This window comes from Rhinoderma darwinii, chromosome 1 (genome assembly GCF_050947455.1).
Source record: "Rhinoderma darwinii isolate aRhiDar2 chromosome 1, aRhiDar2.hap1, whole genome shotgun sequence".
Taxonomy (NCBI): domain Eukaryota; kingdom Metazoa; phylum Chordata; class Amphibia; order Anura; family Rhinodermatidae; genus Rhinoderma; species Rhinoderma darwinii.
Window position 1 is genome coordinate 237,626,843 of NC_134687.1, and position 23,041 is coordinate 237,649,883.

At 45.1% G+C, this 23,041-nt stretch overlaps 2 protein-coding genes across 6 annotated transcripts in view; one reads left to right on the top strand and one right to left on the bottom strand.

Annotated features, from left to right (window-relative positions):
• Positions 1-18,747, bottom strand: part of LSM7 (LSM7 homolog, U6 small nuclear RNA and mRNA degradation associated) — a 43,798-nt gene extending 25,051 nt beyond the window's left edge. Inside the window, exon 1 of one of the 2 annotated variants that reach the window (XM_075850026.1) lies at positions 18,710-18,747. In XM_075850026.1, coding sequence (XP_075706141.1) covers positions 18,710-18,715 — 6 coding nt within the window. In that variant the 5' untranslated portion in view covers positions 18,716-18,747. Of the gene's footprint in view, positions 1-16,517; positions 16,569-18,709 lie in introns of those variants that run through there. The other variant, XM_075850018.1, reaches the window with a different exon arrangement.
• Positions 18,748-22,616: 3,869 nt separating this feature from the next.
• SPPL2B (signal peptide peptidase like 2B) overlaps positions 22,617-23,041 on the top strand; it is a 98,457-nt gene continuing 98,032 nt past the window's right edge. For 2 of the 4 annotated variants that reach the window (XM_075862926.1, XM_075862935.1), the window contains exon 1: positions 22,617-22,774. In XM_075862926.1, the coding sequence (XP_075719041.1) occupies positions 22,727-22,774 (48 nt within the window). In that variant the 5' untranslated portion in view covers positions 22,617-22,726. The remainder of the gene's footprint in view (positions 22,775-23,041) is intronic. The other 2 variants (XM_075862916.1, XM_075862908.1) reach the window with 2 other exon arrangements.

Genomic DNA, 23,041 nt, shown 5'->3' on the forward strand with positions numbered 1-23,041 from the left:
TAGCCTAAAGCCCAGTAGTGAATGACGTTAAAAGGCGTATTAGTGGTCACTAAGGGGTTAAAGAGGCTCTGTCACCAGATTATAAGTGCCTGAGGCTGACCAATCAGTGACATACACTTCTCATTGTTCCAGCCCAGCTTCTTTCACTGCACAATCTCACTGTGATGTGGATCATGCTGGGCTGGAACAATGAGAAGTGTATGTCACTGATTGGTCACTGATTGGTCAGCCTCATACACTTCTGTACAACACCCACTTGGTCAAAAGTAAAAACACGTCCAGTTGGGCATTAAGAAACTAAATCTAAAAATGCTCATAACTTGCTCAAAAATGATCGTTTTTCAAAATAAAAACCACTGCTGTTATCTACATTCCAGCGCCGATCACATTATGTAGGAGATAGGGCATTTATAATCTGGTGACAGAGCCTCTTTAAGGGGCTTTGCAAAATCGACATGGTGCCAAGAAATCAATCCAGCAAAATCTGTGCTCCAAAAGCCAAATGGCGCTCCTTCTCTTCTGATCATTAGGCCTTATTCAGACGAACGTGTATTACGTCCGTGCTACGCTCGTGGAAATCACGTGCGTCGCATGGACTTATGTAAGTCAATGGGGCTGTTCTGACAGGTTGTGATTTTCACGCTGCGTATGTGCGCTGCGTAATACTCACGACATGTCCTATACTTGCCCGTGTTTCGCGCAGAACGCACCCATTGAAGTAAATGGGTGCGTGCAAATCGCACTCGGCACACAAAAAGCACCTCCGGGTGCCGCGCGTGATTCGCGCTACATTAGTAAAAAAAATGAATGAACACAGAAAAGCACCTCCTGCTTTTATGTTTGTAAACATAAAAACAAAGTGTCATAAAGATGCCGGCTGCACGAAAATCACGCAGCCACGCACCAGATACAGATGCCATACTCAACTGTTTCGAGCGCAAAACGCGTTTTTTGCGCGCGCAAAACTGACAGATTCGTGTGAAGAAGGCCCAAACAGCAGTTTATGACTACATATGGGGTATTTCCGTACTCCAGAGGAATTGCTTTACAAATGTTGGGTTCTTTTTTTCCTTTATTTGTTGAGAAAATGAAAAATTAAAATTTTGTGCTAAAGCTACGTCTTATTGAAGAAAAGAGATTGTTTTTATTTTCACTACCCAATTCTAATAAAATCTATGAAACACCTGTGGGGTCAAAATGCTCACTACACCCGTAGATGAATTCCTCAAGGGGTTTAGTCTGTTAAATTGAGTCACTTTTTGGGCGTTTTATCTGTTTTGGTCCTTCAGGGACTTTGCAAATGTGACATGGCCTTCACAAACCATTCCTGCTAAATTTGAGCTCAAAAAGCCAAATAGCGCTCTTTCCCTTCTAAGCCCTGCCGTGTGTCCAAACAGTCGTTTATTACCACATGTGGGGTATTGTTTTACTCGGGAGAAGTTGCTTTACAAATGTTGTGCTGCTTGTTCTCCTTTAGTCCTTGTGGAAATGAGAAAAAATTAGCTAAACCTACATTTTCTTTGAACGAATGTAGATTTTCATTTTCATGGCCTAATTCCAATAATTTCTGAAATAAACCTGTGGGGTCAAAATGCTCACTATACCCCTAGATAATTTCCTTGAGGTGTGTAGTTTCACAAATGGGGTCACTTTTGAGGGATTTCCACTGTTTTGGCACCGCAAGAGCCCTTCAAACCTGACAGGGTGCTTAAAATATATGCTAATAAAAAGGAGGCCCAAAATCCTCTAGGTGCTCCTTTGCTTCTGAGGCCGGTGTTTCAGTCCATAAAACTGCAGAATCTGGGCAATAAATATTTAAATAATATTTAAAGGGAATGTGTCGCTAGAATTTTTTTTTTTTCCTTAGTTAATTATTATTTAAGTGATTACACATTGTTTTAATTTTTCACAAGTCAGGAAATATTATAAATTAGATTCTAATTTATAACATTTCCATGTGCTGGGCACTAGAGGGAGCAGTTCCCAAAATTGCAGTATGGTCAATGTGGTAAAGCAACCTCATTGCTTTATGCTGCAAATTCGGGGTAGACACACACTCTCTCACAATCCCCCCTCCCTTCTTCTGGCTAGTGCCAGGAGAAGGAGGGGTTTGAATCTTCAAACCTCCTACACTGTGTGCCGCCATTTTCTGAGCGATTGCACAGTGTAGGAGGATTAGATACAGGGCTCAGCAGACAGTATAACACGAATATAATACACACATCACATACACGAACATAAATTACCTGCTCCTGTCGCCTCCGCTCCTATTCCTTGCGCCTTCGCTTCCTTGAACATATGGCCGGAAGCCGTCATCTTACTGCCCAGCAGCGGCTTCCGGTCCACAATAAAATGGCGCCGGATTTCGCTCTGCGAACGAGATTCGTTTTGGTCTGTGTGTTCCCACACAGACGGCGTACGCTGCAGAGAATGGAACGGCTCCCGTTCGCATTCTCTATGGCGTTGTATGTGCCGTATTCCATCTCTGTATGTGTCGTTAATCGACACATACGGAGATGAAAAAAAAATGGCAGCCCCCATAGAGAAGTAAAAGTAAGAACAATGTAAAAAGTAGAACATGAGAACACAAATAAAATTTATGTTCATATCATATTAAAAGCAATATGATAAAAAAAAGACAAATTATAACACCTTCCCTTTAAATCTTTTGGATCCTGCAACCCAAAGGATCATTAGTAATCAGAAAACTTGCGTCTCATGCCAAAAGAGGAGACCTACGTAATGTAGTCAGCAGGTGGCAGCATCAGACTGTCACTTTACATGAAATTCACTGTATATAAGGGTCACTGTAGGGCTGGGCAATTAATTGAAAAATAATCTAAATCTAAATTTGTCGCAATTAATCGACGACCTCTTGCGAATTTTGGTTTAATCAATTATTTATTCCCGATTTAAACTATCTGCATCTTCAGGACGCAGGTACAGTTGAAACCAATGGTAGAGCAGGGAACCGTAAGGTCCGTGATGTACCATTCACGATGTATCTCTGGATGTGAGGCACACAGACCAGAGGAGCAGAGGGATCTCCAACACTCGACATTGAAACCGTGTTAGGAGAGTATGTATATTATTATTATCATCAAGCACTATTGGGGGCAGCTGTGGGGGCATTATACAGCGTGGGGCAGCTAGGGGGACTTTATACTGTGTGGGGTGCATATGAGGGCATTATGTGTGAGGGCAGCTCTAGGGGCAATATACTGCGTGAAAGTTAGTTATAGGGGCATTATACTATGTAGAGGCAGCTATGGGGGCATTATACTGTGTGGAGGGCAGTTATGGGGGTATAATACAGAGCGGTGGCAGCTAGTGGGCATCATACTCTGTGGAGGGCAGATAAAGGGGAATTATACTGTGTGGAGGCAGTAATAGGGGCATTATAATGTGTGGGAGCAGCTACGGGTCATTACACTGTGTGGGGAGCATTATGGAGCAATATACTGTGGGGGCTAGGGTCGTCACGATACCAGAATTTGGACTTTGATACCGATGCTTTGTGTAGTATTGCGATACTCGATACCAAAACGATACTTTGCCAACAATAACAAAAAAATTAAAAGTTCTTTCATTTTCTGATGTGAGGCACGTGGTGTGATGAATTTTGAACCTCCATGTGCCTCACATTAATAGTAATTAACCCCATCATGTACCTCACACATTAACCCAATGCTGTCTATTATGACTGTGAGGTACATGATTGGGTTAATTACCATTAATGTGAGGCACATGGAGGTTCAAAATTCATATTACCTCGTAACTCATATTAATAAGTGAAAGAAAGCAGTTTTTATTTTATAACACAGTAAACATAAATGACGCTATAAATTTGTTATTACGATCGCGACGATACCGAATATGTGTATATTTTATGTATTGAGACTTATTTTAATGTTTATTGTAAAAAATGATTGTATTTTTTTTAATTTAACATCACATTGTTTTTTTTACTTTTTTATTTGAAAACGTTAATATACTGGCATATACACCGTGTTCCAAATTATTATGCACATTGGATTTAAGTGTCATAAACATTTAATTATTAGTTTTTCAATTAAACTCATGGATGGTATTGTGTCTAAGGGTATGTTCACACATACTAATTACGGACGTAATTCGGGCGTTTTTGCCCCGAATTACGTCCGAAAAATGCGCCTCGATAGCATTGACAAACATCTGCCCATTGAAAGTAATGGGCTGACGTTTGTCTGTTCACACGAGGCGTATATTTACACGCCGCTGTCAAAAGACGGCGCGTAAATAGACGCCCGCGTCAAAGAAGTGACCGGTCACTTCTTGGGGCGTAATTGGAGCCGTTATTGATAGACTACAATGAAAAGCAGCGGCAATTACGTCCGTAATGGACGCGGCGTTCAAGCGCCTGCACATGCCGTTACGGCTGAAATTACGGGGATGTTTCCTCCTGAAAACATCCCCGTAATTTCAGCCGTTACGGACGCTGCCGTGTGAACATACCCTAAGGCTGGATTCACACAAGCACATTACGTCCATAATGAACGGGACGTATTTCGGCCGCTAATCCCGGACCGAACACACTGCAGGGAGCCGGGCTCCTAGCATCATAGTTATGTATGATGCTAGGAGTCACTGCCTCGCTGTGGGACAACTGTCCCGTACTGTAATCATGTTTTCAGTACGGGACAGTTGTCCTGTAGCGAGGCAGGGACTCCTAGCATCGTACATAACTATGATGCTAGGAGTCCGGCTCCCTGCAGTGTGTTCGGTCCGGGATTAGCGGCCGAAATACGTTCCGTCCATTATGGACGTAACATGCTCGTGTGAATCCAGCCTTAGGCTGGGTTCACACGACCTATTTTCAGGCGTAAACGAGGCGTATTATGCCTCGTTTTACGCCTGAAAATAGGGCTACAATATGTCGGCAAACATCTGCCCATTCATTTGAATGGGTTTGCCGACGTACTGTGCAGACGACCTGTCATTTACGCGTCGTCGTTTGACAGCTGTCAAACGACGACGCGTAAAATGACTGCCTCGTCAAAGAAGTGCAGGACACTTCTTTGGAGCCGTTTTCTCATAGACTCCAATGAAAACAGCTCCAAAAACGGACGTAAAAAACGCTGCGAAAAACGCGAGTTGCTCAAAAAACGTCTGAAAATCAGGGGCCGTTTTCCCTTGAAAACAACTCCATATTTTCAGACGTTTTTGGTCACTACGTGTGCACATACCCTTAGGGTTCTTTGGATCATTGTAATCAATCTCAGACACCTGTGATAATTAGTTTGCCAGGTGTGCCCAATCAAAGGAAAACTACTTAAGAAGGACGTTCCACATTATTAAAGAGGCTCTGTCACCACATTATAAGTGCCCTATCTCCTACATAAGGAGATAGGGCACTATAATGTAGGTGACAGTAATGCTTTTTATTTAAAAAAACGATTTTCACAACGTTAGTTGCGATTTTGGTTTATGCTAATGAGTTTCTTAATGCCCAAGTGGGCGTATTTTTACTTTCGACCAAGTGGGCGTTGTACAGAGGAGTGTATGACACTGACTAATCGGCATCATGCACTCCTCTCCATTCATTTACACAGCAGAATCGCGTTCTTACTAGAACATGATCTGCAGCCACATACACAGCGATTCTGCTTGATTAACGTTAATCCAGTGTCCTGATAATGAATACACATCATCATCCAGCCTGGACGTCATGTGTATTCAGAATCCTGACACTTCTGAATCTTTTCTGTGAGATTTACAGCAAGGGAAACGAAATCTGGTTTACCTCCGTAATCTCGCAAGATTTCGTTTCCGTTGCTGGAATCTCACAGAAAAGATTCAGAAGTGTCAGGATTCTGAATACACATGACGTCCAGGCTGGATGGTCATGTGTATTCATTATCAGGACACTGGATTAACGTTAATCAAGCAGAATCGCTGTGTATGTGGCTGCAGATCATGTTCTAGTAAGAACGCGATTCTGCTGTGTAAATGAATGGAGAGGAGTGCATGATGCCGATTAGTCAGCGTCATACACTCCTCTGTACAACGCCCACTTGGTCGAAAGTAAAAATACGCCCACTTGGGCATTAAGAAACTCATTAGCATAAACCAAAATCGCAACTAACGTTGTGAAAATAGATCGTTTTTTTTAAATAAAAAGCATTACTGTCACCTACATTATAGTGCCCTATCTCCTTATGTAGGAGACAGGGCACTTATAATGTGGTGACAGAGCCTCTTTAAAGGAACAGTGTCATCACAAATTATTTTTTTATATGTTAAAGATGTTAGTGCTTTATTAAAAACGTTTATATTCATTTGTGTGTTTGTGTTTTACTTTTCCTTATTTTTACACTTTTTCTTCCCTATGGGGGCTGCCATTTTTTGTTCCATTTCTGTATGTGTCGATTAACGACACATACAGACATGGAATACGGCAGCCACAGTCCCATAGGGACTGCGAACGGCTCCCGTCCCATTGACTTCAGTGTACGGCGTCTGTGTGGGAACTGCGCATGCGCCGCTCCCACACAGTCCAATTCGAAATTGGCGCCGTCCGGCGCCATTTTCCTGTGGACCGGAAGTCGCGGCCGGACACTAATATTACTACTTCCGGTCGCGGCTTCCGGATTTGTGCACTTGGACCAGCGGCAGCAAACGGAGCGGACGGGCCGGAGGGAGCCGCGGCGGCAGGAGCAGGTAAGAGATTTCTATGTATGTTCGTGTTTGTGTGTGTTTACTACTGTATGTAAACCTACTACACTGTGTGTTAGCTCAAAAAATGGCGACACACAGTGTAGGAGGTTACACCGTTCAAACCCCTCGTTTATCCCGGCACTAGCCAGGATAAAGGAGGGGGGGATGCTGAGAGCTCACTAGAGCGAGGGCTTTTAACCCAATGTTGCAATGCTGCAATTTTGGGAATAGCTCCATCTAGTGACCAGAAATTGGTAATATTATAAATTAGAATTAATTTATAATATTTCCTGACTAGTGAAAAAAATAAAAAAAATTTGAACAATGTTTAATCACCCACACACTACATGTTTAATTTTTTAAAAAAAAACATGTTTTTCTGGCAACACATTGCCTTTAAGCAGGCCACAGGTTTCAAGCAATATGGGAAAGAAAAAGGATCTCTCTGCTGCCGAAAAGCGCAAAATTGTCCAAGGTATTGCACTAAGGTATGAAAACATTGGATATTTCAAGAAAACTTAGGCGTGATCATCGTACTGTGAAAAGATTTGTGGCTGATTCAGAGCACAGAGGGGTTCGTTCAGATAAAGGCATAATGAGGAAGGTTTCTGCCAGACAAATTAATAGGATTAGAAGAGCAGCTGCTAAAATGCCATTGCAAAGCAGCAAACAGGTATTTGAAGCCGCTGGTGCCTCTGGAGCCCCGCGAACCTCAAGGTGTAGGATCCTCCAGAGGTTTGCAAGTGTGTATAAAGCTATTATTCGGCCACCCCTAAACAATGCTCACAAGCAGAAACGGTTGCAGCGGGCTCAGAAATACATGAAGACTCATTTTCAAACCGTGTTGTTTACTGATGAGTGCCGTGCATCCCTGGATGATCCAGATGGATGGAGTAGTGGATGGTTGGTGAATGGCCACCATGTCCGAACAAGGCTGCGACGTCAGCAAGGAGGTGGCGGAGTCATGTTTTGGGCTGGAATCATGGGGAGAGAGCTGGTAGGCCCCTTTAGGGTCCCTGACGGTGTGAAAATGACCTCTGCAAAGTACGTAGAGTTTATGACTGACCACTTTCTTCCGTGGTACAAAAAGAAGAACCGTGCCTTCCGTAGCAAAATTATCTTCATGATTGACAATGCACCATCTCATGCTGCAAAGAATACCTCTGTGTCCTTGGCTGCTATGGGCATAAAAGGAGAAAAACTCATGGTGTGGCCCCCATGTTCCCCTGACCTCAACCCTATTGAGAACCTTTGGAGCATCCTCAAGCAAAATATCTATGAGGGTGGGAGGCAGTTCACATCAAAACAGAAGCTCTGGGAGGCTATTCTGACATCCTGCAAAGATATCCAAGCAGAAACTGTCCAAATACTCACAAATTCAATGGATGCAAGAATTGTGAAGGTGATATCAGAGAAGGGGTCCTATGTTAACATGTAACTTGGCCTGTTAAGTTTTTTTTGATTGAAAGAGCTTTTGATTTCTGTAAATATGACCTCCTGATGCTGCAAATTCAACAAATTACCATTTTAGTTCTCTTTACAACCTTTAAAATGTTTTGATCTCTGTTGTGCATAATAATTTGAAACAGTGCATTTTGAGTTTTTTACTTCTAAAAAAAATTCTATTATCATTAGGAGATTGTTCAATAAAATTTGCATTATACTCCAACGGTTGATGTCTTGAAGATTATACTGACTGTCATTTGCATCGGCTATTTAGGAAAATCAGCGAAAAATAACATTTGCATAATAATTTGGAATGCGGTGTATCTATATACCTAATATGCCCTAATAATAGGAAATCTGGTCAGACAGCCCTGGGGTCCTTCAATGGACCTGGGCTGTCTGCCCATATATGGTATATCCCTATCGCGTCACAGGGATTCCCTGTGAGGCGATCCAAGGGGCATCCCCCTTCTCTTTTTCCCCTGTAATGCTGCGGTCAACTTTGATTGCAGTATTCAAGGGAATAGCGGCGGAGATGAGAAGTTTCTCTGATGTGCGACGTTAGAGCGGGGCTGAGGCTGTGTGATGCAGTCATTGCTGACAGTGAGGGTATGTTCACACGCTAGCTGTCATTTACGGCTGAAATGACAGCCTATTTTCAGAAGAAAACAGCTGCGTCGTTTCAGCCGTAAATGCTCCTCCTCGTAATATACGAGGCGTCTGTGACGCTCGTATATCTTGAGCTGCTCTTCATTGAGTTCAATGAAGAACGGCTCAAATTACGTGGCAAAGAAGTGCCCTGCACTTCTTTGCCGAGGCAGTCAATTTACGCGTCGTCGTTTGACAGCTCTCAAACGACGACGCGTAAATTACAGGTCGTCTGCACAATACGTCGGCAAACCCATTCAAATGAATGGGCAGATGTTTGCCGACGTATTGTAACCCTATTTTCAGGCGTAAAACGAGGCATAATACGCCTCGTTTACGCCTGAAAATAGGTCGTGTGAACCCAGCCTGAGTGTGTGCAAACGGTCAGCATTATGTGATATGCTGCACTAATGAGTGGTGGCGCAGGCACTGAAGACAGAACATGGGGGTGTATTGCAGTGTGCCCACCGTGTTCTCAGTCTTTAGTGCCGGCGCTCATTAGTGCAGCGCTGGCCACATCACATCAATCTGATCGCGCGCGCACTTGTCAGGACTCAGGATAGGGGCAACAGCTGTATTACACCTGTATCACACAGCTGCAGCCGAGCTCTAACTACATTCATGTGTTACAATACTAAGCTGTGTGACCGGACAGCTTAGTATCGAAATTCATGAATACACGGTATTGAACCGTTTGAGGGTGCACGGTATCAAAATAGTATCGAAATTACCAGAGATGTCTAGATTACGTAAACAGAGGTAAATTTCTGCACTGTTAGGGAATGTGCACACGATAACGACAATTACGGCTGAAATTACGGAGCTGTTTTCAGGAGAAAACAGCTCCTGCATTTCAGACGTAATTGCTCGTACTCGCGTTTTGCGAGGCGTCAATTACGGCCGTAATTTGGAGCTGTTCTTCATTGAAGTCAATGAAAAACGGCTCAAATTACAGTATATATCGGCGTACAAGACGACTTTTTACACCCTTAAAAAAATGTCAAAAGTGTGGGGTCGTCTTATATGCCGGATATTGTCTACATTAGGGATGCACGTTGCAGCCGCACAGCTCAGTATAGTGACACATGAATGTATGGGAGCGCGGCTGCGGCTGTGTAATTCAGCCACAGCCCCGCTCCTGAGTCATGATAAGTTCGCGGGGTCAGGATGATGCAATGCGGCCAGCGCTGCACTAATGAGCGGCGGCACTGGAGACAGAACATGGCGGGCGCGCTACAAAACACCCCCATGTTCTGTCTTCAGTGCCTGAACTGCCGCTCATTAGTGCAGCGCCGGCCGCATCACCTCATGCTGACCGCGCGCGCACTTCCTGTCAGGAGCGGGGCAATGGCTGTATTACACAGCCGCAGCCCCGCTCTATAACGGCGGAGATCAGAGAAACCGCTCATCTCCGCCGTTATTCCCCTGAATGCTGCGATCACAGCTGACTGCAGCATTCAGGGGAAAGTGAGAAGGGGGGATGCCCCTGGATCGCGTCACAGGGAATTCCTGTGACGCGATCGAGGGCCATACCATATATGGGCAGACAGCCCAGAGTCTATTGACGGACCCCAGGGCTGTCTTACCATATTTCATGTTGTTAGGACATACCCAAGTATGTCCTAACAACTGCCTGTGTATTATCCGTCCACAGGTTAATGTACTGGCACATATCTGATATATGTCAGTACATTAAAGTTTAAAAATAAAGTAAAAACAAAGTATTGTTAAATTTTAAAAAAAATACACCTTCACCTTTTTTACAATAAACATTAAAATAAGTCTCAATACATAAAATACACACATTCAGTAATGGCGCGGACAACAATGTTTTTGCATCATTTATGATGTGTACGCTGTAAAAAAATGAAATAAACACAGCTTTCATTCACTTATTAATGTGAGGCGCGAGGTGCGATGAATTTACCCTCCATGTTCCTCACATTAATAGTCATTAACCCCATCATGTACCTCGCACATTAACCCAATATGACTGAGAAACATGATGGGATTAATTACTATTAATGTGAGGCGCGTTCAAAATTCATCACACGTCGCGCCTCACATCAGAAAACGGAAGAATTTTTTTTTTATTACTGTTGGCAAAAGTATCGAAATTGGTATCGAAATCGCAATACTAAACGAAGTATCGGTATCGAAGTCCAAATTCTGGTATCGTGACATCCCTAGTCTACATATTGTCTACACACAGGTTGTGTGTTACCTTGTGAGCCTGCAGTCCGGTACACAGGCTCCCGGGATGCACGGAATCCGCCACGGATCTGAGGGAAGCCGGTATTAGCCGCCAGGGAACATCTCTGTAAGATCCTCTGGCCCGCCCTTTCCTCTCATTCCCTGCCTCTCAGATCTCGCGCGATGAAGCAGCCTATCTGCGCATGCGCGAGTTCAAAGAGACAGAGAGTCCTGGGTCCTGCCGCCGATGGCCATAGTGAAGCGCTCCTGCACGAAATGGTGAGTATATCTTAAATTCTATATTTTAAGGGTAAAAGTTGGGGGTCGTCTTATACGCCCAGTCGTCTTATACGCCGACATATACGGTACGTCCCAAGAAGTGTCCAAAACAAATCTTTAATAAAAACTATTGAAACAAAAATAGTATCGAAATTTAGATGCATCGTGCAACCCTAGTGGGGGCAGTGTCAAGTTATATTATATACAGTAGTAGACAGCAGGCTCAGTGGATATATATATTAATTCAATGGTGTAGCATGCAAACAGGGGGCGTGGCATGTGTGGTCTAAATAATCGTAAATCGAGGTTACATGTTCAATTAATCGTAATTTTGATTTAGGTCATAATCGTCTTGCCCTATTTTAGCCCCTACAACAGGGGTGCACAACATGCAACTCAGGGAGCACATGTAGCCCGCAATGGCTGTTGACCTGTATTTTCCATGTCTGTGTGACCCTCTCCATTTAAATCTATGGAGACTACAGCGGATGGGAATCAGTGAGCGCGGTTAACCGCATCGCCATTCTCCCCTCAGACCACCCACTAGTCATAACAGGGCATTTTTACTCAGAGTGCTCCTTTAACCACTTCCGGACCGCCCATAGACTATAAACGTCCTGTAGAGTTAGCCGATTTGCCGCTCCCCTGGCCGACTTTAGCTCCGTGGTACAGCGGTCTCTAGACCGCTGTTTCATGGATCTTTAACCCGTTAGTGACCGGCACATAGTGTTTCTAACGGGCCTTATTCCGATGCAATAGACTTTTTACGTCGCTGCATCGGAATAAGTAAACAGAGCAGGGAGCTGTCAAATCACCCTGCTCTCAGCTGCCAGAGGTAGCTGAGAGCTGGGGGCTTCCCTGCTCGACCGGGTGAGATCGATATTAGTATTGATCTCACCCGTTTAACCCCTCAGATGCGGTGCTGAATAGCGTGCACCGCATCTGAGTGGTTTTGGAGAGAGGGAGGGAGCTCCCTCTCATCCCACTGACACCCGGCGATCAAGATTGTCGAGTGTCTGTTTCTCCGATGGCAGCCGGGGGCCTAATAAAGGCCCACAGGTCTGCCTGTCGTGAATGCCTGCTAGGTCATGCCGGAGGCATGACCTAGCAAATGCCTGTCCGTTTTATACGGACAGGCATAATACACTGCAATACAGAAGTATTGCAGTGTATTATAATAGCGATCGGATTATCACATAGTGAAGTCCCCTAGTGGGACTAGTAAAAAAGTTTTAAAAAAAAGTGGAAAAAAAAATGAAAAACCCACTTTTCCCCCTTACAAACTGCTTTATTATTAACAAACAAAATAAAGTAAAAAAGTTACACATATTTGGTATCGCTGCGTCCGCAACTATAAACTTATTACATAATTTAACCCGCACGGTGAACATCGTAAAAATAAAATAAAAAAACATGCAAAAGTTTTCTTTGAATCCAGCCTTAAAAAAAATGTGATAAAAAGTGATCAAAAAGTCGCATCTACTCCAAAATGGTACCGATAAGAACTACAAGTCGTCCCGCAAAAAAAAAGCCCTCCTACAATTGCATCGGCAAAAAAATAAAAACTTTACGGCTCTTCAAATATGGAGACACAAAAACAAATAATTTTGGAAAAAGTAGTAAAACATACAAAAACTATACAAATTTGGTATCGTTGCAATAGCAACAACCCGCTGAATAAAGTTATTGCGTTATTTATACCACACGGTATACAGCGTAAATTTAGGACGCAATTGCTGTTTTTTTTCTATTCCCCCCAAAAAAAGTTAATAAAAGTTAATCAATAAATTATATGTACCCCAAAATGGTGCTATTAAAAATTACAACTTGTCCCGCAAAAAACAAGACCTTATACAGCTATGTCGACGCAAAAATAAAAAGTTATAGCTCTTTGAATGAGACGATGGAAAAACTTAAAAAATGGTTTGATCATGAACGTCTAAAATAGGCTGGTCATTAAGGGGTTAACAGGAGACCAGTCAGTGTGGTCTCCGTTCGTGTGATCGTTGTGACAACCTGTCACAACGATCACATTGCTCCTAACAGCAGCGCTTACGCGCCCAGACTGTGAGGGGCTCTGTGATACAACGGTCTAGAGACAGCTGATATCGGAGCTTTCACCACTCATTGTCACAGCAATCACATGCATGCCGACTGTAAGGAGCTCCATGATACAGTTGTCTAGAGACAGCTGTATAACCGAGCTTGAGTGGTCTCTGGTCAGATGATCGCTGTCACAGCGATCACCAGTTGCGTCTTCTCCCTCTCTGGCAGACTGCCAGTGAGGGAGAAGAATAATGTAAAAAAAGAGACAAAACAAGAAAAACACACTTTTTTTTTCTTCAATAAAAATTCTCTATAAATCGTATTTTGCAGGTAGAAAAAAATCTGCCTCAAAATTCCTGAAGGAATTTTGAGGCAGATTTTGACCTGCCTGCACTTTTTTTGCCGTGTTTTTCGCCTGAGGCCATTGAGGAACGCGGGAGTAAAATGCTTTTTATGTCTCCCAGCCGCCCGGGAAAAAAAAACAACATTGTTTTCGGCTGTATATTGGTGCGGATTCCGACGCGGTTCCCACGTATAAATCAGCACCAAAAAAACTGTGTGAATTGGGCCTTAGGGTGACGTTAGATGTGGCGGATTCACTGCAAATTTTACCTGCGGATCTGCGCAGGCAGAGACTGCAGCGGATTACAGTACAAGGCAAGTAGATGAGATTTTACAAAACTCATCTGCATGCTGCAGACATTTTACACAGCAGATTTTCAAATCTTTGATATGTCGTTAAATTAATATCTTGGGGTCTACTTTCCATAAAATAATAATTTTTGGGGTGTTAAAGGGGTTTTCCAGTCCATAAAAATTGATGGCCTATCCTCAGGATAAGGCCCTATTCACACGACAGGGTTTCCCGGCTGTTCAAAAAACGTCCGTTACACGGCCGCAGTAGGAACAATAGACTCCAAATGGGGCTATTCACATGACCGATTTTTTAAAAGCCCGGTAAACCGGGCCATCACAAAATGGGACATGCCCTATTTTCGGCCGTTCTCCCGGCCCCCATAGAAGTCTATGGGGGTCGGGTAATACACAGCCATCATTTGAATGTGTTCCGAGTGACGGCCGTGTCTTCCGTCGCTCGCTCTCTCTCCTTTTCACGGTGCGAAGTGCATGTGAGGAGGGTATTTTTTTTTCTCCCTGTAGGAGTGGAATCACCAATCCCGGCCACAGTTTCGGCAACACGGTGGCCGGGGATTCCGCTCCAGAAGTCCCTGACGTCACTGTCCATATATGGACAGTGACGTCAGGGACTTCTGAAGCAGAATCCCCAGCGCTGTGGCCGGGGATTATGCTCCAGGAGAAGTCCCTGCCTTCACTGTCCATATATGGACAGTGAAGTGAGGGACTTCTCCCGGAGCCGTCCCCTACAGGAAGGTAGGGGGGCTGTGTGGCACTACCTACAGGGGGGGGCTGTGTGGCACTACCTACAGGGGGGGGCTGTGTGGCACTACCTACAGGGGGGGGCTGTGTGGCACTACCTACAGGGGGGGGCTGTGTGGCACTACCTACAGGGGGGGGCTGTGTGGCACTACCTACAGGGGGGGCTGTGTGGCACTACCTACAGGGGGGGCTGTGTGGCACTACCTACGGGGGGGGGGCTGTGTGGCACTACCTACGGGGGGGGGGGCTGTGTGGCACTACCTACAGGGGGCGGGGCTGTGTGGCACTACCTACGGGGGGGGCTGTGTGGCACTACCTCCAGGGGGGGCTGTGTGGCACTACCTCCAGGGGGGGCTGTGTGGCACTACCTCCAGGGGGGGCTGTGTGGCACTACCTCCAGGGGGGGCTGTGTGGCACTACCTCCAGGGGGGGCTGTGTGGCACTACCTCCAGGGGGGGCTGTGTGGCACTACCTCCAGGGGGGGCTGTGTGGCACTACCTCCAGGGGGGGCTGTGTGGCACTACCTCCAGGGGGGGCTGTGTGGCACTACCTCCAGGGGGGGCTGTGTGGCACTACCTCCAGGGGGGGCTGTGTGGCACTACCTCCAGGGGGGGGGCTGTGTGGCACTACCTCCAGGGGGGGGGCTGTGTGGCACTACCTCCAGGGGGGGGGCTGTGTGGCACTACCTCCAGGGGGGAGGGGGTCTGTGTGGCACTACCTCCAGGGGGGAGGGGGTCTGTGTGGCACTACCTCCAGTGGGGGGGGGTCTGTGTGGCACCACCTCCAGTGGGGGGGGTCTGTGTGGCACTACCTCCAGTGGGGGGGGTCTGTGTGGCACTACCTACAGGGGGGGCTGTGGCAGTATCTACAGAGGGCAGTGTGTGGCACTATCTACAGAGGGAAGTGTGTGGCAAAAAATTTGACAAATTAAATTAATCCGATTTTAAAACGAACAGGGAAAAAAACGGATGCAAAATGGGTCAAAATCGGCTGTTAAAACCGGAAACACGGCCCGGAACGGATGCAAACTGGCCGGGAAAAATTTCCGTTTTTATCGGCCGACACTCGGACCCTGTCGTGTGAATAAAGCCTATCCATCAATATCTGATCGGTGGTGGCCCGTCTCCCCGCCGATCAGCTGTTTTGAAGGGGCCGCGATGCTCGTACCATCGTCGCTTCCCCTTCATTTCCTTTAGGCCTCGTGCACACTTCCGACACTGTTTTCACAGCAGTTTTTGACGGATCCGTGTGCACTCCCGTGCGCCGAGCATGGTACTGTCCAGGGTGCTGAAAGAGTTAGGGTATGTTCACACGGCAGCGTCCGTAACGGCTGAAATTACGGGGATGTTTTCAGGAGAAAACATCCCCGTCATTTCAGCCGTAACGGCATGTGCAGGCGCTTGAACGCCGCGTCCATTACGGACGTAATTGGCGCTGCTTTTCATTGGAGTCAATGAATAACGGCTCCAATTACGCCCAAGAAGTGACAGGTCACTTCTTTGACGCGGCCGTCTATTTACGCGCCGTCATTTGACAGCGACGCGTAAATATACGCCTCGTGTGAACAGACAAACGTCAGCCCATTGCTTTCAATGGGCAGATGTTTGTCAACGCTTTCAAGCCGCATTTTTCGGACGTAATTCGGGGCAAAAACGCCCGAATTACGTCCGTAATTAGTGTGTGTGAACATACCCTTAATGGGCTGCACTGATCGGCGGTAACTCTTTCATTACCCTGGACAGTACCATGCTCGGCGCTCGGGTACTGTCCAGTAATTAATGTAATAAAGAAAAAAAAAATTATTTCATACTTACTTTCCTCCTGTCCGGCCTCCAGCGATGGCGTTTCATCCATGTCGCCGCTGCAGCCAATCACAGGCTGTACTGGCGGTCACACACGTCAGGATAAGGGATCCCACGTGACCGCCTCTGCAGCCAATCACAGGCTGCCGCGTCATTCTGGAAGGTCGGACTGGAGGAAGAGGAGGGACTCGTCACCAAGACAACGACCGGGTAAGTATGAACTGCTTTTTATTTTATTTTTAATCAGCAGCCACTTTTCTCTATCAGTGATTGATAGAGACAAGTGGCTGCCGATTAGTGTAATATTTCTGTTACGTTTTCCTGCCTGCCCGGCTGTTGCTAGGCAACGGCTCCGTTACACACGGACGGCACACGGATGCCTTCCGTGTGCCTTCAGTTTTTTTGATGGCCCCATTGACTTGCATGGGCCTCACGGTCACAGAATCCCGGATCAAAGTAGGACATGCTCTACTTTGGATCGGAACGTAGCAACGGGACCGTCCAAAAAACTTAAGTGTGTATGGCCCCAATGAAATGAATGATGAATGGGTCAGGGTGCTAGCCGTCAGAAAAACGGATAGCACCCTGAAGGAAAAAACTGGTGTGCATGAGGCCTTACTGCTCACACTGTGAATCACAGACACATTTGTAGTTGCGGTTCACAGTATTACAGTATACACTTGAGGGTATGTGCACACGGTGAGAGGCTTTTACAGCTGAAAAGACAGACTGTTTTCATGAGAAAACAGCTGCCTCGTTTCAGCCGTAAAAGCTCCTCCTCGCATTATGCGAGGCGTCTGAGACGCTCGTAAATCTTGAGCTGCTCTTCATTGAGTTCAATGAAGAACGGCTCAAATTACGTTGCAAAGAAGTGCGCTGCACTTCTTTGCCGAGGCAGTCAATTTACGCGTCGTCGTTTGACAGCTGTCAAACGACGACGCGTAAATGACAGGTCGTCTGCACAGTACGTCGGCAAACCCATTCAAATGAATGGGCAGATGTTTGCCGACATATTGTAGCCCTATTTTCAGGCGTAAAACGAGGCATAATACGCCTCGTTTACGCCTGAAAATAGGTCGTGTGAACCCAGCCTGAATGGGAGAAAGCTGTAATACTGTGAACCGCCGCTACAAGTGTATCTGCGATTCACAGTGTGAGCAGTAAAGGAAATGGAGGGGAAGAAGCGCTCGTACGAGCACTGTGGCCCCTTCAAAACAGCCGATCGACGGGGGTGCCGGTCCCTGACCGATCAGATGTTTTTGTGGACTGGAAACGCCACATCATCTGTAATGGTCGTATGGTGTCAGCGAACCAGCTTTGGAAATTTTTCTCTAAAAGCGAGTTATGTGCCTTTATAACCTCGTGCCCAGCGCGTAAGACATACACACATATTTGGTATCGTTTAAGTCGGTAGAAGTTGCCAAATATGTATTCAGGTGTGTCTACTCAGTGGCATGCACCAGATATTTAAAAAAAACACCTAAAATAACACATTCACATTTTTTTCAACTTTATTTTCCATTTTTCCTGCCATATTTTTAAAAAAAATATATATATATATATATCTTATTTTTTTACACAATATGGAACCCCAATATGTTCTGAAAAAAACAAGACCAAATACAGGTAGGTTGGAAAAATAATAGAACAATTTGCTTTTAAATTGGCACATGGCTAAATCTTAAAAAAGAAGGGGCGCTGCAGCCTCTTCATGGTTCTTCTCTGATCGTACTTGCACGCGCCATTACAGTTGTAATTATATTATTCACCATCATAAGACACAGACTTGCGGCCGTAATATAGACGAGTGTGTCTAACTGATAGAAACACAATGAACAAGTTTTGGCAGTAGCTTTGACTTCCGATTTAATAAAATGAAATTATGTAAACTGGACCACCCTCTCCATTTTTACATTTTGAATGAAGTTGACAGAACACGGCGCTAATAGGTAAAGCCCAGTTACATAAGCACTTCAACACTTATAACGACACTGTTTGCAGCCACACTTCCCCATCCATTCTGACACACGCTGCCGGCCATACATGACACGGCCGGGCGCCCGGTTCTCACTTTCCTCAGGTGTGGAATACGTTCTGTACGTTAGCGCCATGACAAGTGTTATTATCGACGGTATAACTACAGAACTGCCTTATTAAATTAGAATATTTTCCCCACAATGAGTTCCCAAACGTTTAACACTCACCGCCATCTTTCCGCGCCTCTTTCGCCCGGCCCAGAACCAGCCACTTTAACTAGTTTGTGGGGGGTTACTGCATCATCCCAATTCTAAAATATCTGTCTTTTCGTCCTTTTTTCTTGGTTTATAAACAGATTAGTTATTTTACAAACATTTACTATTATGTTTAGTGTTTAATAGAAACAAGCAACCTTTTTACTGTCCTAAATCTAACATTGAATCACTCATGTTCCCCCATCTGTAGATTTTGGTACAGTCCGCATACTCGCTTGTGTCAAACAGCAGAGGTCGTAGTGTCAATCTGTGTGTGGTGTCACCTGGGAGTCATTTTAGCGTAGTATTGTGCCTTTACTTCAGTATATATTTGTCTCCTTGTGAATGGCTGTAGCCGGGCATTCTGGACCAGTACACATATTGGTCCCTGTAATTTGTAATAAACATTTACTTCATCCAAACAGCGATTTTATTAGAAGCCATATAATTTGTCTTATGCTTGAGAGGAATACAATAGAATTACACATCATTTGCGTCCATTTTAGTACAGTAGAAGAAACAGGATAAAATGTGTTTCCCAGAATCATAAATAGGATAGGTGATAATTTTCTGATTGCTACGGGCCCCGCTGATTGTGGAAATGGGGGTCCCGAATCCCCCATTCCTCCTCACTGCTCGACCACAGTGAGGAGGAGCTCGAATGGAGCAGCGATTGAGCATGCGGCCACTGCTCCATTAATTATTTAGAAGAATAACGGAAAAAGCTGAGCGCTGTACTCAGCTGTTTCCGTCATTCCGTAGACTTTGAATGGAGCAGCAGTGCACATGCTCGACCACCGCTCTATTCAATGTCGTTCTCACTGCAGCCAAGCAATGAGGAGGAATTGGGCCTCCTTTCTCATCGTTGGTGGGGCCCCCAGCGATCAGAGAATTATCAGCTATCCGGTGGATAGGTTATAATTTATGATTCTGGGAAAAACCCCTCTAGGCTGGGTTCACACATTGCGTAAATACTGCAGATTTTCTGCAACGTATTTCATTGTGGAAAATCCGCAGCGTAATACAGTAGCAGCAGAGTAGATGAGATTTGAACAAATCTCATCCATGCGCTACGTAAATGATAAGCGGAAAAAACGCTCAGAAATTTATCTGTGGTGCGTTTTTTTAACCTATTGTATTTTCGTAATCGCTGCTTCTTTGTTGTGGGTTTTCTTCATTGGGGAAGTAAAACCCGCAACAAATTGCAGATGTTGTGATTTTTGTGGCGGAAAAGCTGAGATTTCACCGCAAAAATCGCAACTCAGAAAAAAATAAATCTTATACTTACCCAGAATTCTGTGCTTCTTTGTCCAGGCCGGCCTCCTGGCATGACGTTTCATCCCATGTTACCGCTGCAGCCAATCACAGGTAGCTGTCACATGGATAAAACATCATCCCAGGAGGCTGGTCTACAGGACGTCAGAGGGTAAGGCCTTTTTTACACGTCCGTGATACGCGCATGAAAATCACACGCGTTGCACGGACCTATGTAAGTCAATGGGGCCGTTCAGACATTCCAAGTTTTTCATGCAGCGTGTTTCCGCTGCGTGAAACTCACAGCATGTCCTATACTTTAGCGTATTTTGCGCATCACGCACCCATTGAAGCCAATGGGTGCGTGAAAATCACGTGCAGTACACGGACACACTTCCGTGTGCTGCGTGTGATTCGCGCAACAGTTCAAGAAATGAAGGGGAAAATAAAACCACCTCCTTCATTTCATTTTCTAAACATCAAAACCGCATGTCCTAAGGATGCCACATGCGCGAAAATCACGCAGCCACGCACCAAACACTGATGGCACCCGGAACTGCAACACGCACAAAACGCACACGTTCGTGTAAATAAGGCCTAAGTATGGGCCTTTTAATTTTTATTTTTTTTGCAGCAAACATTTCGGCCAAAAAACTGAACCACTTTTTTTAAACAATAAAGTGTGGCTTTCCGGCCGGAATTCACTGCAGAAGCCAGGTGTCGGGTGTATGTGTGCAATGCGTGGTCAATAGCGACCGCAGCATTTAAATCGTTAGAAAGAGGGGGTGACCCCCTCTAGCAGCTCATCGCGCTCCCCACAATTCAATTGCGGGGTGGCGATGGTTGCTATGGCAGCCTGGGGACCTAATGAAGGGCCCCAGGTCAGCAATTTTTGTGCCTCTGGCAGGGCTTAATAGATGCCTGTCAGAAAGACGATGGTGCAAGCGATCCAACGATCGCTGGTTGAGGTCCCCTAGGGGGACTAAAAAAAAAAAGTAAAAATTTGTAAAATAAAGGGTTTTTTTATCGTAAAAAAAAAAATATTAAAAGTTAAAAAAAAAAACCTTTTCCCATTTTCCCCCTAGAGCATAGTAAAAAATAAATTAATAAACATAATTAGTATCGCCGCATCCGTAAAAGTCTGAACTATTACAATATATCATTATTTAACCCGCACAGTGTATGCCTTAAAAAAAATTAACCGGCAGAATTTTTGGGTCACCTCATCTCCCACAAAAAATGGAATAAAAAGTGATCAAAACCCTCGAACGTACCCCAAAATGGTAGCATTAAAAACGACAGCTTGTCCCACAAAAATAAGCCCTCCTACGACTTAATCGACGGAAACATTTATCGCTCTCAGAATTTGGCGACACAAAATTAAATTTATTTTTTACACTTGTAAAAGTAGTAAAACATAGAAAACAAACTATATATATATTTGGTATCGCCGTAATCGTATTGACCCGCAGAATAAAGTTAACATGTTCTTTAAATTGCACGGTGAATTCTGTAAAAACGAAGCGCAAAAAAAATGGAGGAATTGCTGTTTTTTTTCATTTTCATATATGGCACAATAAATGGCGCTACAAAAAACTACAACTCGTCCCGCAAAAATCAAGCCCTCATAGGACTATATCGACGGAAAAATGAAAAAGTTATGGCTTCTGGAATGTGGGGAGGAAAAAACGAAAATGAAAATCTGAAAGTTGTTTACGAGGGGAAGGGGTTAACATAGGGATCTATGGGCGGCATGTGTCATTGTGTGCCTATACAGTGGAGGTATTAGGCTGTGTTCACACAGAGTTTTTTGCAGGAGGAAAATTCCTCCTGCAAAAAACTGCTCCAGACGTTTTTTGCACAATGGTTTGACAAAAACTCGTCAAAACACTTGTCGAGGTTTATTTTACCTCTTTCCGACTGATTGAAATGGGGTTTTGGTGGCGGAAACCGCCTCAAGATGGGTCATGACGCTTCTTTTTACCGCGACGCAGTTTTTTTACTCGCGGTAAAAAAAACTCGTCCAACTCCCATTGAAATCAATGGGAGGCATTTTCGGGCGGTTTTTGAGGAGTTTTTTGGCGCGGTTTCCGCGTCAAAAAACTCATAAAAAAAAACTCTGTCTGAACAGGGCCTTAGAACCCCCACCACATTGATGGCACTTTAGTTCTTTTCTGTCAGCTTTACTTGGTTTCGGCGGTCACAATAGTGTAAATGGTGCCCTATTCTAGTCAGAAAAGTCCAGGCGGACCCATTATGTGAGGAAATATGAATCATAATGGATATGGCAAAAGGGACTCCTCATGGATATCGTAAATAAGGAGTTGTGATACACTCTTCTACGCATTCTACTGTCTGGAGTATATACTGTGTCGTCCTCCAGTTTTTACATGTAATCCGTTTGACTGAAAACAAAACCACAACTTGCAAGTCAGCAAATTGCCCGGGGAAGTTTATTAAACGTAAAGCGTAACGTGCCCACCATCACCCCTTCTCCTACATAACAGCCGTGTAAGGCACGACTCCAGGGAGCAGCTCCTGCAGTATGAGGAGGATGACGGAAAAATCCCCCCCGCCACACTACTGAAGGGAGATGTGTAGTCAATTGTTGTGACTCGGAGAGGGCGGAGTCACGCCGTCGGCCGCTCACTGCGCATGTGCACAGCATGGCGGCGAGTACCAGCTGACTGGCAGTATTCTTGACTCCCTGGTTGGGGACACGGGCAGTATCGAGACATGAAGACTCTTCTTTCCCTCCTGTCATGGATAGCCATTGTCACCCAGGTGAGAGACGAACGTTATCGGTCATGTCTATGTGGATTGATTCTGTGCCGTTTTCTCTCTCGGTATAAAGATGTCTTCCGTTGTGCGGGTTCAGGCTCTTGTCAGCATGATGTCTGTCCTGGTGTGCTCCCTACCTGGTGTAAGCCCCTCCCTTCGTTCACATGCTCCTGTTACCTGTGCCCCCCTGCATCATGCTCCGGCTCTCTCCATGGTGCCATCCTCGCCCTTCCCTGCACTTGTTCTGCCCCGTTCTTTGCCTGTCTCCTT